This window comes from Gavia stellata, chromosome 7 (assembly GCF_030936135.1).
Source record: "Gavia stellata isolate bGavSte3 chromosome 7, bGavSte3.hap2, whole genome shotgun sequence".
Lineage (NCBI taxonomy): Eukaryota > Metazoa > Chordata > Aves > Gaviiformes > Gaviidae > Gavia > Gavia stellata.
This window is the reverse complement of record NC_082600.1, coordinates 43,992,060-44,007,023: the sequence shown is the minus strand read 5'-3', so window position 1 is coordinate 44,007,023 and position 14,964 is coordinate 43,992,060. Positions and strand designations below refer to the sequence as shown.

The 14,964-nt window shown below is 57.4% G+C and overlaps 2 protein-coding genes across 2 annotated transcripts; both read left to right on the top strand.

Moving 5' to 3' along the window:
• The first annotated feature begins 5,802 nt into the window (after positions 1-5,802).
• Positions 5,803-12,301, top strand: PEX16 (peroxisomal biogenesis factor 16). Its single transcript, XM_059819924.1, has 11 exons — positions 5,803-5,953; positions 6,136-6,171; positions 6,465-6,541; positions 7,803-7,936; positions 8,242-8,348; positions 8,846-8,923; positions 9,381-9,533; positions 9,886-9,958; positions 10,262-10,381; positions 10,591-10,655; positions 11,794-12,301. The coding sequence occupies exons 1-11, from the start codon at positions 5,803-5,805 to the stop codon at positions 11,850-11,852; spliced, it is 1,053 nt and encodes a 350-aa protein (XP_059675907.1). The 3' UTR covers positions 11,853-12,301.
• Positions 12,302-13,579: 1,278 nt separating this feature from the next.
• FREY1 (Frey regulator of sperm-oocyte fusion 1) lies at positions 13,580-14,179 on the top strand. The gene is made up of 3 exons (XM_059820004.1): positions 13,580-13,647; positions 13,846-13,919; positions 14,043-14,179. The coding sequence occupies exons 1-3, from the start codon at positions 13,580-13,582 to the stop codon at positions 14,177-14,179; spliced, it is 279 nt and encodes a 92-aa protein (XP_059675987.1).
• The last annotated feature ends 785 nt before the right edge of the window (positions 14,180-14,964 follow it).

Here is a 14,964-nt window from a genome sequence, read left to right as displayed (position 1 = left end):
GGTACTTGAGGGTTTTGAAGCTTGCCGTCACCTGAAACCCAAAAGACAAAACAGTCACGTGAAGAGCTACTGCATAAGAGAGCTCTGGGGACAGGCCCCTGCACAGCCAAGAGCGTCATAGATCAGCAGCACCCAGCACCTTGGTCCTGTCCCTTCCACAGCCTGTTACAAATCACAGCTCAGTGTCACCCAAGGCTACCCAGACAGCCCATGGGAGAATATCTGCGTGCTGCATGTTCCTAGTCCCAGATCACTGCACCGTCCCGTAGCATGTTCCCCACCCACGCAAGGAGGACTGTACACGTGTCCCCAGAAGTGCTGGCAAAGCCACAGCCACCGTGCTCCATCGCAACACATGTGAGTCCTCACACCAACTCTTCAGCAGGATGAGGAGCTGGGGGAGGGATGCGAGTTCCCTGGCCCCCTCCCAAACATGATAGCAGCAGCAAGTGTTTAGCTTGTGAAGCAATGAAGGGATTAACTATCATGTCCAGTAACCTGAGTCCCTGGGACATACCCTGGGCAGTCCCAGGAGGGGAGTTAAGAGAGTCTATCCAGATAGATGCACAACAGGGAGAGAGAAGGGATAAAGGCAGAGGAGAGAGAAGGCAAGCAAAACCACCATGCAACTCGTGCTGCAGAGAGCGGAGCAGCCTGCACATGTCACTCCTCCTCAGAGGAAGACAAGGTCATCCTCCTTTGCTGGGATCTTGCCAGCGCACCCCCTTCCTCCAGCTCCCATGGAGTTGAGCACCCACACCCCAAAACTGCAGGCTGGAATGGATGACCCCTTTGCCCAGGAGACTACAGCGATTATCACCTCCTTATTGGGAGCAAGCCCAAACCAGAATCAGAGCCACACAAATAAGTTGGGGCAAAGGAAACAGAGAAGAATCAGGAATTTTGATTTAAAGCCCCTTTATCCACACATCATTGCTCCAAGATACAGGAGGAACAGGACCTTCAAAGCAAGTAAAACCTACGAAAACCATCTTTCTGGTCTGTCCCACCTGTTTTAAAACCCCAAACAGAGAAGTAAGTGTGCCGCGTGCTGGGCACCAGCCCTGCCTCAGCACCCATTGCACCCCTCTAGCCACAGCAAACCCCAGGTCAGTCTGGCACAGCAGACTACAAAACAAGGGAGGCAACATCAATCCCAACAAGGGCTGGAGGTAAGAAATACTTTACAACAGCCGTTCACTTGAACAGTGAAACCCACCAACTCCAGCGAAGACGTACAGCACCACAGCTGCTCAGCAAAACCCTCCTCCAGCAACAAAGCCTGACACTACTACTGCTTTGTGAGTCTCCCACAGTACCTGGCTACAAGGCGGCAGCCAGTGAGAGAGGACAGCTACGGACAGGAGGGAACGCTACGGCACGCATCAGTAAACAGACATCTATCCCCTGCATCATCCCCACTCTGCTTGTCCTCATGTGTCAGCTCCCACCTCAGACTGGAGAGGTCTACAGAGGAAACCTTGAAGACGGATACTTCTGGAGCAGGGAGAACAGGATATGAACCAGGGTGCCAAATCCGCCCGGCACACATCACCTTTGCAGTCACAACCCTCCCTCTGGTGCTGCCAGAGCCCTGCATTTACAGGGAGTAGTTCAGCAGGTAGGAGCCAAGTCCCTGATACCCACCTGGAACAGGAAGCAGAAGACCAAGCAGTTTCAATAGCAAAGAGCTGGAAAACCAAAGGCACCTTCAGCGGTGCTAATCCTAATCCAGGCGCGTGCCTGCCACACACGGCAGCGCTGTCCAGTGGGATCTGCCACAGCACGACCACCAGCGTCACTGGGAAAGCGAACTTGCCGTGGGCAGGAGCCTACTCTCCAGGGTGGAACCCACATCCAACGGCTACGGCCCAGCCACCAGCACTTACTTACACAGCACTGCGCACAAGGGCTGCAAGACCTGCAGTGTGGTGGGACCAGTCTCCAGGTCTGCTGCCTTCTCCAGGTGGGGTCAGGGGAGCTTGGGTGAGGCTGGGAGAAAGGCAGAGCAGAAAGCACAGTTGCCCCGCTCACCCAAAAGCAGTTGCAGCTCCCTCTCCCTCAGGATCCAGCTGCATCTCTCCCTTGGACTGTTTCCATTAACCCAGGCCACCAGAGAACTGCGTGTCCAGAAGTTTTTTCCAACTGCATCACATGGTTATTAAAAGATAATCGCCTCTCTGCCTCAGCCTTTAGCACAGGCAGATTTGGGATATTACAGGAGAGACTGCACGTTGCTAATGAATCAGGGAAGGGAGTTATCCAAGTAACAGCCTGGGGCTCTAAATGGCTTTCTGGAAAAGGCATCTGGAGGCAGGAGGCAGTCACTGTCTCACAGCAGGGCTCTGCACACATTGCCAGACGTGTTATTCCTCCTGGGAAGCCAAAAAGAGTCTCCCTCCTGAGATGCCAAGTCTCAGCTAAGCTGGGAAGGGCAGGGGCACCCCAACAGAGAACAGCAACAAAGTGCCTTCAAGTCAAAACACTCATTAAAAGGCCCTTTAAGCTTGTTTGACCCGGGCTTCCCTTCCCCTCAGACTACCGCTTCGAGCAATAGACCTGTCAGCAACACTTCAGGAACTCAAGGACGACACCACGACCATCCCCTGCCAGCCGTTGCCTTTCCAGGTCCCAGGAGCGCCGTCGGAGATCAGAGGTGCGAGCTACCACCACCAGCAATGCCATGCTCTGAGCTTGGTGTCTTTGTCTCCTCATTTGGACTGAAATTTAGAGCTCTCCTGAAAGGTGTAGGCCTCCAGTGAGATACCGCGAGTGAATCAGGCCTTCCATTCTAGTCAGGGCTCATGTGTCAGGGACTAAAATACTCCCTGGACATGCCTCTGTCTGCAGGTTATTTGGAGCAAGTCACAATTTATCCCTAGCTATCCCAAAGGATTGGCTGAGCTCATCCAGAAGCGAGGAAAGTAGACGGCCACACCACGGTGCGGGCAGGAAGGGATGCCCCAAGGAGACAGGGCCAGAAAGGCCATCTTATCCCACACCAGGACTGCTCCCTTCCAACCACAGCCGGAAAGATCCACATCCCAAGCCTCACACTGCCAGGCTCTTTCCCTCCCGGCAGTGGAAGGACAGCAGGAAAACACGGTTGGGGAGAATATCCACTTCCCCCACAACTACCAACCTCCCAAGACACAGCCACGCTGCCATATATTGTGTCTACTCTCCACGTCCCACTCCCCAGCTCCAAGGTGGGCAAGCGCTGTGAGAACATGTCCTCACCTACACCAGCACCCTGCAAGGTATGTTTTGAGCATGGCTTACTTAGGATGAGCTGCCTCAGACCCACAGCAGTGCTCTGCCTGGGGTCAGGCTCCCCAAAAATGGTGTGGTCTCATGGATCTGAGCAGAGAGCGAGCCGCTGGCAGCCAAGCGAGCTGGACTTCACCACTGTACCCACTGATGGGCTGGCAGAGCGTTTGCTTTTTTTGGTTTGCTGCTTTTCCTGCCATTAGTGCTGAGCCTGCACCCCTCATCATCAGAGCATAGGAACTATTTGGCCTCAGTTCCAGCCAGTGGATTTCCAGTAAGCACAAGCCCTCGGCACCCAGACTGACAGTAAGTGCTAAGAAAGGAGCTGCTCAGAGATCTTTGCGGGTACAGTCGAGAGAGAAACTAGCCCCCCCACCCCAGCCTTTCACCTCCTACCCACCCCCTGCGCCACTGTGGGCACCATAAGCCAAGGCAATTTAAGTCTTGCCTAATCTTTAAGGCTTGCTGCTGCTCTGAGAAGCTACCCCTCCTACAGTGCTCCCTTGCAGCGTATTTACCATAAAAAGGCAGTGTGATGCTACTCAAACTGTCCTCCAAAGTCGCTCACTGCAGGAGGGAGATGAACAGAAAGGGGGACAGGACAGACAGCGGGTGGGAGGGAGGCCAGGGGCAAGTGATGAAGAGGAAGCGTCTGCCAAAAAGCTTCTCCCTCAGGGACAGAACTGCACTATCTAGCTATGCTCTTCGGAGTAGCCCAAGGACTTTGTGCATCAAGCTTCACCTCTGGCTGAAGACAAGGTGTCTTTGGCAGTCTCCTAGGCAGCCGGCTCTCAGATTGCTGCCTGGCAGAGCCAGAGCTTCTCCTTGAAGGAGAGCAGCTCCAGCAGTCTGCACTGGATATGCCCCTAGAGTCACTGGCAGCGCACACCTACCCCCAGCAAGCTGTTCTCCAGACCTCTGTCACCGGCTTCAGGTGCTATCTCACCCGCCTTGGAACCTACACTAGCAGCTTGGCCACTGTGAAATTCAGAGGAACTCACAGGTAGCACTGCATGTGAATGGAAAGTTGGGTCTAATCCACGTGATCCTGACTAAAAAGGTTTGTTTAGCGCCAGACTGTTTGCCAGCAGTATCTCGTGCCCTTTTTGAACTCAGCCTGCTGGAAAACAAACCCTCAGGGGAAGGGGGGGAGAAGAGGAGAGATCAGAAAGGATAAAGCGCCTGCCCATGCAACTGTAATTCTTGCAGAGGAAGCTGCAGGCACACACTGCGTCCATTGTGCGGAGGTAACTGGACAGAAGGAAGGAGGGGCAGCTCGGCGGAGCTCTGTTCGCACTGGGAAGACCTGCGAGAGGCCACGAAACGCCCTCCTCACCCACCCTGCGCACCCTCAAAGGTTGGGCATGGAGGCGCGCAGCTGTACCCACGTGCACCGCTGCCGATCTTTGCACCCCAAGGTGTGCCGAGGGCCAGGCCCAGCTCAGGGCAGCAGTGCGCAGCGGGGAGGGGATGGCCAGGCAGCCTCAGCGCAGGGTAACTCTCCCCGGCTGAGCGGGAGGCAGAGCTGGAGCCCAGGCTGTGCAGCTCAGCACCATTCGGCGCAGCGGGGAGGGTCTGCGGGGCTGAAGACAGGTTTGAGCCTTCTTCTGCAACAGGCTGCAAGCCAGACAGGTCCCACGCCTCCTGCCTGTAAAAGGGGGGTTAGTGCTTACGTGCAGTACAGACTAGAGCGTGTCTGTGGCTGTGTAAGTCCCGCGCAGGCTCCGGACTGACCTGACCACCCCTCTCCTGCACCTCTGCTCCCCTCTCAGCGCTCCATCCTCCCCTCCGAAGCCTCCTCCGACCCCCCCCATCCCGGGCAGGGAGAGACGGCGCGGTCCCCGGGTGTCCATCAGAGCACACACCCCCCCGGGGGGCACAGGCCCTCCCGGCTGGGACAGGAGCTCCTGCACGTCGGTGCCCGCCGGGGGAAGATGTGGCAGACGCCGCTCCAGACGCCCACGGTCCCCCCGCAACGCCACGGGGAACTTTTTACCGGTGCCGCCATCAGACCCGGTAGCCCCCCCCCGAGCAACCCCACGCCGGCTCCCCGGGGCGGGGGGAGGGAAGGCGGCCAGCACTCGCCACATCACCGCCAGCAGCCGCAGCCGCCCCGGGCCACGGCGCTGCCCGGCTCCCAGGCCCACGGAGCGCCAGATCCACGCGTGGGCCGACCCCCGCCCCGCTGCAGCGCCCGAGGAACGCCTCCCGCCCGGGGCCTCCTGAAACCGACCCTACCCCGCCTCAACGCCCTGCGGCAACCGGTCCCCCCTCGAGACACGGCCGGCGCCGGCCCCACGGCCCCTCACAGGCCCCTCTCGGCCCCCCCCAAGCCGGTAACCCCAGCCCGCCCCGTACCTGCCCGGCCGCCGCCGTCACCGCCGCTCCCGGTCCTTTAAACCCCCGCCCCGCCGCCCAATCGGCTGCTCGGCACTCGGCCGCCGCGTCTGGCTCGCTCGGCTGGGCTGGGCTGGGCTGGGCGGGGCGCGCAGGCGCGGTGGCGGCCCCCGGAAGCGTGCGGCCGTGGGAGCCATGGCGGCGGCCCCGGTCCTTGCCAGCGGTGGTGGCCCGGTGGCGCGGCTGCGCCTGCTGTGCCAGCGCTACCAGGAGTACGTGAGGCGGCACCCGGCCGCCACGGCCCAGCTGGAGGGCACCGTGCGGGGTCTTTCCTACCTGCTGCCAGGTGCGGGAGGGGGGCGGCCGGGTCCTCGTCCCTCCCGCCGGGGCCTGGGCCTGGGCCTGGGCCTGTGCCGGGCCCCGCTCCGGCACCTGCCCGGGGGGGTGCGGGGGGCTGGGGCCCAGTGGGGAGCGGGGGCTTCCCCCCGCGCTGGGCGCTGGCTGCTAGCCGCTCTCCTCCCTTCGCAGGTCGCTTCTCGGACTCCCACGCGCTGTCGGAGCTGGGTAGGTGGGCAGCGGGGAGCCGGGGGGGCGCGGGGCGCCGGGGCCGGGGCAGCTTGGCACCCGCCGGCTGCGGGGCTGGTGGAGTGCCTTTGCGTGGGTGCATGCGGGGCCCCGTTCCCCGGACCACTTGGTTTCTTCACGCCTGGCTGCGTCCTCTGGCAGCCGATGGGAGGAATCTGAAGGTCTTGCAGCCCTTTTTCCCTCGTCCCCTCCCGGGGGAAGAGGAGGCCATCCCAGTTTGCTTTGCTTTCTGCGCATCCTGTAACCGCGGTGTTCTTCTCTTCCTTTTCTAGTGTACTCTGCCTCCAACCTCCTAGTGCTATTAAATGACTGGATTCTCCGAAAGGAGCTGCAGCGGAGCCTGCCCGTGGTAAGGCTGGAGTGTGTGGGAGGAGGATTTGGGACACATGCTTTCTTCCTTGCAGAAGCTTTCAGGGAGTGTCTGTAGAAACTGACAGGCCTGTCTTTGCTGTCAGGTATGTAGAGGCCAGAGGCAACCTCTGAATGCAAGCAAACAGCACCCCTGCTCTGTAGCTCCTGGCTTGGAGGAGTGGCCAGAGTGTTCCCTGGACCACAGAAATCAGGCCCTGACTTGCACTAGGAGCGCCACTGGTTTTTTTGAGAAGCTCAGGACTTGAGCTAGGCAAAGGTGTTGCCAAATAACCATCACTGTTTCCAGAGCTGTGGCTCTGGAGCGCTGAAGCTCTGATTCCATCTCTCAGACTCTTCCTTTGTATATGCTATTGAGCAAAACAAACATAAGCACCTTGCTTCTATGTCTTACTTGCAAAAGCCCCAGGCTGGCTCCCAGCACTTGTTAGACCCTTTGGGGAATGAGGAGGAGGGCATTTCTTCCAGACAGGCCTCTTCTGTTGCAAGCCTGCCAGCTGTGTGGGTTTGGGTGTAGGCAGCTCTCTGGCTGGAGCGTCAGGCTTGTAACAAACAGAAATGCAGAAGACTTGCTTCCCTGGTTGTTAAAGACCAAAGTGAATTTCAGCTGTATTGTCTTTATTGATGCTTTTCAATGGGTTAAATGCTGTGGTTGACAGCACCAGCAAGTTCCCACCTGAGGAGCAGGGACCCAGGCTGGAAGAGCACCCACTGTCTTTGGGTTCATGCCTGGGATCTAGACTGATGCTGTATTCAGCAGGCATTCACTCTGGTGTGACTGTGGACTCTGGGTCCCCTTCCCTCTACTCCATGCGTACCCCCTTGTCAACTCTAACCAGGGAGGAGATGCACTGTGTATCCCAACTCTGGGACAAGGAGGAGGAGAGAGTTTTGCCGTGGAGTTCAGGCACAGTGCCACAACTCAGGAGACTGTCCCGCTGTGTCAGTTGGGGTACAAGGCAATCCAAGATACAGCTGTGATGTTCTCCCTGTTTTTGGGGTAGCAGCTCTGTGTGATACGGTCATGTTTTCATCTGTCCCTGCTTGGAGATAGAGAAGTGGGCTTGTGCGTAGACTCTGGCTGCAGTGGAGGCACCACTTTTTGTTTCTGGGGCTGTGACTTTCAAGGCCATCTGGTGCTTATTTCTGAGGGTCCCACCAGACTGGGCTGTGCTTCTGCCCCATTTAACTCCCAAGCAGAACCTGTATCCTGTCGCCCTCCTCCCCTCTGTGTTTTGCAGTCGCTGCCCCAGCAGAAGCTGCTGACCTGGCTGAGTGTGCTAGAATGCGTGGAGGTCTTTGCAGAGATGGGGACAGCCAGGGTATGGGGGGAGATGGGCCGGTGGACCATCATTGTGCTCATCCAGCTGGCTAAGTAAGTGCCGCGAGCAGAGGGGAAGGGGCAGCATGCGCTCGGAAAGGGGATCTGGAGGGGGCTCAGCAGTACCCCAGGAAAAAGCCCAAGCAGGACTGAGCTGCCGGTCCCTGAGGCTGGGGGATTTTGGAGCGCCATGGTGTGCTGGATACTGTGCCACAGAAGGGGACACTTACCCCTCTTGCCTTGCCAGTTGCCCTGAGCAGACCTGAGTGTTTCCCTCTTCTGTGGAAGCCACCTTTCCAGTGCAACAGGAACCCAGCTTCGTAGCCTGGTATTGAAGGCTTCCGTGTGTCTGCTCACAGAGCGATCCTTCGTCTCCTGCTCCTGCTGTGGTACAAAGCTGGCATCCAGACGTCTCCTCCCATTGTGCCGCTGAACAGGGAGCAGCAGCAGCCTCTCCACCCCCAAGGTGAGCCCATGGTGCAGTCATCGTTGGCTTGGTGCCTCGCTGGGCCACATGTCTTGTCCTGCTAGGAATTACTCATCAGAGCAGCGGCTTGGGCGGCACAGGGAACTGTAAGGCTTCAGTACACAAAGCTGAGCTGTGTTGAACTTTCTACCCTCTGCAGAGCACGAGTTAGCTTAGTGCCAGGCTGTCCTGCAGTGTGGAAGGAGGGGGTGGAGGAGTCTAAGCCTGGAACCGCTGGCTGAACTGTGAGTCAAGCTGTGTGTCCCCTGGCCTGATGGTGAGGAAAGCGATCCTAGGCCTGGGCAATGTCAGGCAGATTTATCTTTTCACCCTCTGACAGCTCTGCACAGTGTTAGTCCCTCCAGGATGGTCCGGTTTGCACTAGATCAAACTTTCAGTTTGGTCTTCTTGATCGCAATTTAGGGAAGGGTGCTGCCAGCTCTGGGGTGAGGTGTGTTCCTGTGGAGCCTGACCCCTGTGGCTGTTTTCTTCTGCAGACATGGAAGACAACTCAGGGAAGGATCAGACCTATGTTGGCAGGCGTTCCAGCCGTGTTGTGCGCTCTCTCCAGAGCAGTAAGTAGCTGAGCCCGTTTTTTGTCCTTGCCTAAGCTGTTTCTGCTCTGTGCCCTTTATGTATGACCTGGGTGCGGGCAGTAAAGAGCAGAACCTTGTATTGGGGCATATCCTGCCAGTCACTGGGCCCTGTGGGTGGGGGGATATCAAAGCAATGGGGATTCAGGCACGTGCTAGCACTCAAATTGTATTTTCCCAAGTGAGCTGTGCAACGGAGATAACCCTTCAGCATGGTTATGCTTTGAGGAGCACGGACCTTATGAATACCTCTCCCTGCTTTGTCCCCTCTGGAGGCAAGCTGTGAGGGTGCTGGTCAGCCGCAGCAGTTGCTGTGCGCACAACTCTTCAAGCTTTCCTGTTTCACACCATCACAGTGCACAAAGCAGTGGAGTGGTGGTGCGGGAAAGTGTGGTAGGAAGGTTTTATTTGCATTAGTGACCTGATGTCCTTGTTTCAGCCCCGTCCCTGCATTCCCGGCACTGGGGGTCCCCCCAGCAGAGGGAGGAGTCGCAGAGCCGAAGAGCAGAGGAGATGAACCAGCCTCCCACCCCTCTGGGTCTCCAAGAAACCATCGCAGAATCCATCTACATTACCCGCCCTCTGCTCCATCGTATCCTGCCCTGGCTGCGTGCTGTCTTGCCCTGTACCCTGGGTGTCAGCAGAGGGTGGTGCTGTGGGCTTGGCCTTGCTGGAGGGCAGTGCCACACCAGGCTTCTCTCTCCCTGCCGCTGCTCTGCTTAGGCAGGGGCCTTGGGACTCCTCCCTTCTCTCAGGCCTTGTTGGCTAGCCTCAGCCACTGGAGTTGTGGGTGCAAGTCCTCCAGCCCTTTCCCAGGGCCCCCCCAGCACTACCTTAGTGTGTATTCTCCTGGGCTTGGCAGAGCTTTGCCTGGGGGATCGCTTGGCTGTCTGCCTCTTCTTAGGCTTCTCTGTTCTTTCTGTTCCTTGACTGTGTGTTCCTAGTATTGAGTTTAGGAGTGTGGGGCCAGAGATCGTGGAAACCCTGGCTCCTCTCAGCAGTCCTGGACATCTCTAGGTCAGTCTGAGGAAGAGTCTTTGTGGGTGCTTGAGGTTGGTGGTGGCTGAGCATCACAATTCCCCCTGCTCCCCCATCCAGCACAGGCTGTACTGAGAGAAATACAGGCAGGGGCTGGGCCTGGTCTTTAGCTGGGAGATCAACACATTTGGGTATCTCCTGCAACACTTGCAGTGCTCTCTGTTCTGAGCTGGTGCAGCCTGCTCTGTGTGGAGCTGAGAACGGAAGGCATTTAGAAACCCACTTTCTTTTCCCTGCTGACTGCTGTTGCTATGAGTTAGCTCTCTGCCCTTCTCCTTCCAGCCTGAGCTTGCTGAGTGATCTGAAAGACCTGAACAGGCGAGAGCGAGCAGAGCTGAGGCGACGAACTATCCTACTGCTGTACTACCTGCTGAGATCTCCTTTCTATGACCGATACTCAGAGTAAGGGGCCCCTGCTGGGCTTTTGCTGAAAATTTCCCTTTTAACAGAAATAGCGTCAGGGGACTGGGTGAGTAGATCTGAAGAGGTCTGGGTGCCTGTGACCAGGTTGATCTGAGCCCTTGCGTGACAGCTGCCATTGCTGTTCGTGCATTCAACAGCTGGGGCAGGAGGTGTCCCACTGGACTTGTTTATACTTTCTCCCTTCCTAGGGGCAGGATTCTTCTCCTTCTGCGCTTGTTGGCTGATTACGTGCCTGGAGTTGGCTTTGTCACACGTAAGTGGGCCCCACTGCTATATCCCTGTTTCTGTTGGGCAGAGAAAAATCAGGGGAGTTGGGCAGAATGTTTGTCAATTGGTTCCAACCTGAGGAAGGAATGGGGAAGTCCCTGGAATGGTTAGCATCAGTGCACCCTGTGTTGATGCTTGTGTTGTTCTAAACTGGAACAGGAAAGGATGAATTGCTTCCTGGCTATTAGGGACACAGTGGTAAACCTCCCTGTGCCCTCCCACACGGCAGAGCTCCATCTCTGCCACCAGGGCCTGTTCTCCTGGGCTCCCTTTCTGCACCTCAGCTGGTGTGCCAGACCCCTGCTTTGCAGCCCCTATTTTTGAACTCTTTTCCTTGATCCCCAGTCTGCAATGCAGGCATGAGGGGTAAACAGGTGCCTAGAGGTATTGACCCAGCCAGGAGTCGATTGTAAATCAAAGGGCCGAACCAGGTCTAGCTTCTCCTAGTCCTTCACCAGAGGATCCCTTTATTATGGGCCAGAATTCCACCTCCCCCTCTTCCCTGCTGATGTTGAAGCCTTTTGTGGAGTGATTCATGGCAGTGATGTGGCATTAGATCAGCCTGGCATTGTGGGATTGTCCTTTCTTTGGGGAGCTGACAAAGCTGGCTAGCTCAGGAGCCGCTTCCTCCAGTTAGTGATTTTGGAGAGGCTTTGGAGCCTGCATTAAGCCATGTGCTACATAAGCATTTTCACTCTACAGCAGTTGCTTCTGTGTCTGCACCTGCTCATTATTGCTGAGTTGTCTTCCCTCTTTCTGGTGCTGCAGCAGCCTTCTCCTGACCTGCTGCATGCAGGTTTTCCCCTTGCACATTGTAGAACCCCCTTCCCGGTGGAGCTTGGATCTGTCAGCTCTGAGAGCATGGTGACCCACACCATGGCCATGCTGTGACCATGTTTTACACCCTGCTTGGTCCTGCTCTAATCTCTGGCACCACATACCAAAGTTGTTTCCCATCTTGGCGAAAGTAACTGTTGTATTCTTGGGTTCAGCTGAGCTGTATAACTGGAGATTTGGGATTGTTGGGTATCATAACAAGAATGGGGGGGAATATACCCCGTATACATACAGCTTCACATTCTTGCCTTTCTATGTGTGTGATTCTCTCTGTTCTGTTGTTTCAGGGCCACTGATGGATTACTTGCCTGCTTGGCAGAAAATCTATTTCTATAACTGGGGCTGATGAGAAGATAATTATTCTCTGCTAAGATCATGGCTGGACATTTCTAAGGAGGGCAAGCAGGCTGGGGGAGGGATGTTGATAATATCTAATTTTCAGTTAAACCATCAAGGAGAAGCTCTGGTTCTGCAGGGTGGGGAGGGGGATGTATGTAATTTTTTAAACAGATCTGGCTGTGAATGATGGACGCTACATGCATGGAGAGACCTTGGCCACCTCTTTCTCTGGACTGTTCTGCAGCTGCAGCGATGGTGATGGGACAACCTCTTTGGTTTTTAAGCACTTGATTTTTCTCCTTTTGTACAGCTGCACTATAATAAAGCCAGGCAGCATAGTGTTTTTTGGAGAGCGTTGTCTCCCACCTCATGGCACTGAGAGTGACCTGGAGCCTGCTTGTGTTGGCCGTGCCTGGCCCATCTGCTTGGAGCGGGCTTGTCTGTCAAATAAACTGACTGAAGGGAGAGAACTGAGCTGAAGGACCTCTCTTCCCCTGTTTGCATGGGATCCCCTCATAGCTGGTTGCCAGCAGGTCTCTCTCTATCGGAAAGAGCAGCTTTTGCAGTTGTCTACCCTGGAATACACCATCCCTTAGAAACCTTGTGCTGTGACCTATGTTGGGCGGGGCCCCACACATTACTCAGCTGATGACTGCAGCCTCTGTAACTCCAGGTGCCTGGTTCAGTCCCCAGTTTCCTGGGGTTCCCTTGGGGGTATGGAGAACTGCCTTTTGCAGGCTGCTTTCCTAGCACCTACTGTGTGCTAAAAGGGTTTGCAGAATGGCTGTCAGCCAGTGCTCACAGGCTTGGCTAGGGGCAAAGAAGAGAAATGAAGAGATGAATTCAGCAAATGCTGCTGTGCCATACTTACTTAATAAAGGGCCCAGGAGAGGCCTGGACAGCCATGGCCATTCTTTTGTACCTGCTCTGCTAACTGGTGGACAGTTAAGGGATCAATCTGCTCAGTGAGCTGCTGTGGAGGCTCCCTTGGCCAGGACAAAGGGGTGGCCAGCTGGTGGCATGGGATTGCCCTCCAGGTAGCTGCCAGCCCTGTGCAGAGCTTGGGAGCTAAAAACTGCCTTGGCCTCAAGTGAGTGACAGGAGCATTCCTACCTGAACCACCTTTGAGGGACTCTGGGGCTGCAGGGGTCACAGCCTTCTTGCCTCAGCACCTGAAATAGGGGATGTACCCCCACGCACACGCACCCCTAATGAGCCACCGCGGTTGGGGACAACAGGACTTTGACAGCACAGGGGGTCTGTCTTGTCACCTCAGCTGGCAGCAATGCCCTGTAACGCAGCAGCCTGGAAAAGCCGTGAGGGAATGCGCTCCCTTCGTTTGGGCTTTTAGCAGAGGAAGATGCTGAAGACAGCAAAGCCTGGAAAGTGGGAGGGTGGGGGGATGTTTCACTCCTGGGGACAGGGAGGTACCCAGATGAAGGGGTTTGCTGGTGGTGGGGGTCGAGAGGGAGGCAAAGGGTGGGGGTGAGGGACAGGGAAGCAGCCCTGGAGCTGTGGCTGCATGGAGGGATGTGCACCAGTGCGGGGCGGGCTGAGCAGCTGGCATGGCCTGGGCAGGACCAGGCAGCTCAGGACCAGAAGCTCACGTACCGGGAGGGGGTGGGCAGCAACGCCTGGGTGGGGGCCTGGCTCCTGCCCAACCCAGCCGGTGTCCCAGGGTGACCGAGGTGGCTCCTCTGTGACCTCGCTGTGGAGCCAGTGTCAGGACGTGCCATGAGGCGCTGGCTCCTGCTGCTCGCCCTGCTGCTGGGGGCTGCCCTCCCGCGGCCCCTGCGCCAGAGGTGATGGCACTTCCCCCTTCTCCTACCTGCAGAAGTACCCAGGGCTCCTGGCCCAGGCGTGGGCTGGCACTTGTGGCAGCAAAGCGTTGAGAGCCGGCGAGGCTGGGTGAAGACAAGCAGCGTGTGGGAGCTCTTGTGCCAGCGTGGGTGAGCGCCGTAGGGTCTCGGCTCACTCTTGCCCTTGGTTATCTTCCGCAGGGTCAGCTACTCGGTCCCGGAGGACTTCTCTGCTCCCCTGGAGCTTCCACAGCAGCACTTTGGCCTGGTGGATGGTACCGCGCTCTCCTGGCTCCTCCAAACACCCTTTCCATGCACTCACCCCTCCAGGCGGGCGGTTGTCCCCAGCCCTGTGAGCAGCCCCAGGGCTGAGTCCAGCCTCTCTGCTCTACCCGCAGATTACGGCATCAAACCCAAGCAGCCTCGCTTCAGGACCCGGGCAGCTCGGGAGCGGCCGGTTGGGCTGCGCCGAGCTGGCAAAAGCAAGCGTGATGAGCTTGACTTGCTGGAGTACTACTACGATGCGCGCCTGTGAGCCAGCCTGCCCCTGTGCCCACCGCAGCCCAGCCTCCGGGACCCCGCCTGTCCTCCGCTGCTGCGGGACAGGGTAGGTGTGGAATGTAGGAATGGGACAGGGGGGGGACGGGGCAGGGGGGTGGTAAGGGTAAGCCCTGCTTTGGATGGGGACTGGAGCAGATGACCTCCAGAGGTTCCTTCTGATCATCATACGATGGCTCTCAGACCAAACCTGAGAAGCTCCAGTTCCTCTTGGGGTCCCAAGGGAAGGAACGAGCCAGGGCCCAAACCCACTGCAGTGGGACACAAACACCACGGCAGCCCTGCTCCATGAACCATCATATTTAATAGCTGTTGCCATCACAGCAGATCCAGCTGAAGCACAGAGCCCGCACTGGCTGCAGGGACCGGGAGAGCTCTTCTACCTCCCTGGTGCTTCGAACAGCTCCCTGCAGGCTTTAGCCCTTCCCTGCCCCACTTCTGGCAGGGACCCAGCTTGGCGCAGGGGCTGAGTCCCACCACCCTGGGGTGGCCCAGCCCTGTTGCTGCCTCTGCTACCTGCAGCTGGGGGAAGAGGGGGAAAGGGGCAGAGAAAGGCTCCTCTCCCAAGGGGGTAGTTACTGCGGGACAGGGGGAGGCTTTTCTCTCTCCCCAGGGCACGGATACAAGAGGAGAAGGGATGGGGGCAGAGGCAGGGGTGAGCTGTCTCAGCTCACCCTGGTGCTGGCACACCTCTGGCAGGGGAGATAGTGGGGCTCCCACTGTCATCCCTGCCCAGCAGCCTTGTCCCCAGGGCCTGGCAGG

Bases quoted from the DNA above. Each gene is read 5' to 3' on its own strand.
- PEX16 (XM_059819924.1), top strand. From the start codon at position 5,803: ATGGCGGCGGCCCCGGTCCTTGCCAGCGGTGGTGGCCCGGTGGCGCGG. The intron at 6,542-7,802 runs GTAAGGCTGGAG...TGTGTTTTGCAG, and splicing joins TGCAGCGGAGCCTGCCCGTG to TCGCTGCCCCAGCAGAAGCT. The intron at 10,656-11,793 runs GTAAGTGGGCCC...CTGTTGTTTCAG, and splicing joins TGGAGTTGGCTTTGTCACAC to GGCCACTGATGGATTACTTG.
- FREY1 (XM_059820004.1), top strand. From the start codon at position 13,580: ATGAGGCGCTGGCTCCTGCTGCTCGCCCTGCTGCTGGGGGCTGCCCTC. The intron at 13,648-13,845 runs GTGATGGCACTT...TATCTTCCGCAG, and splicing joins CCGCGGCCCCTGCGCCAGAG to GGTCAGCTACTCGGTCCCGG. The intron at 13,920-14,042 runs GTACCGCGCTCT...CTCTACCCGCAG, and splicing joins GCACTTTGGCCTGGTGGATG to ATTACGGCATCAAACCCAAG.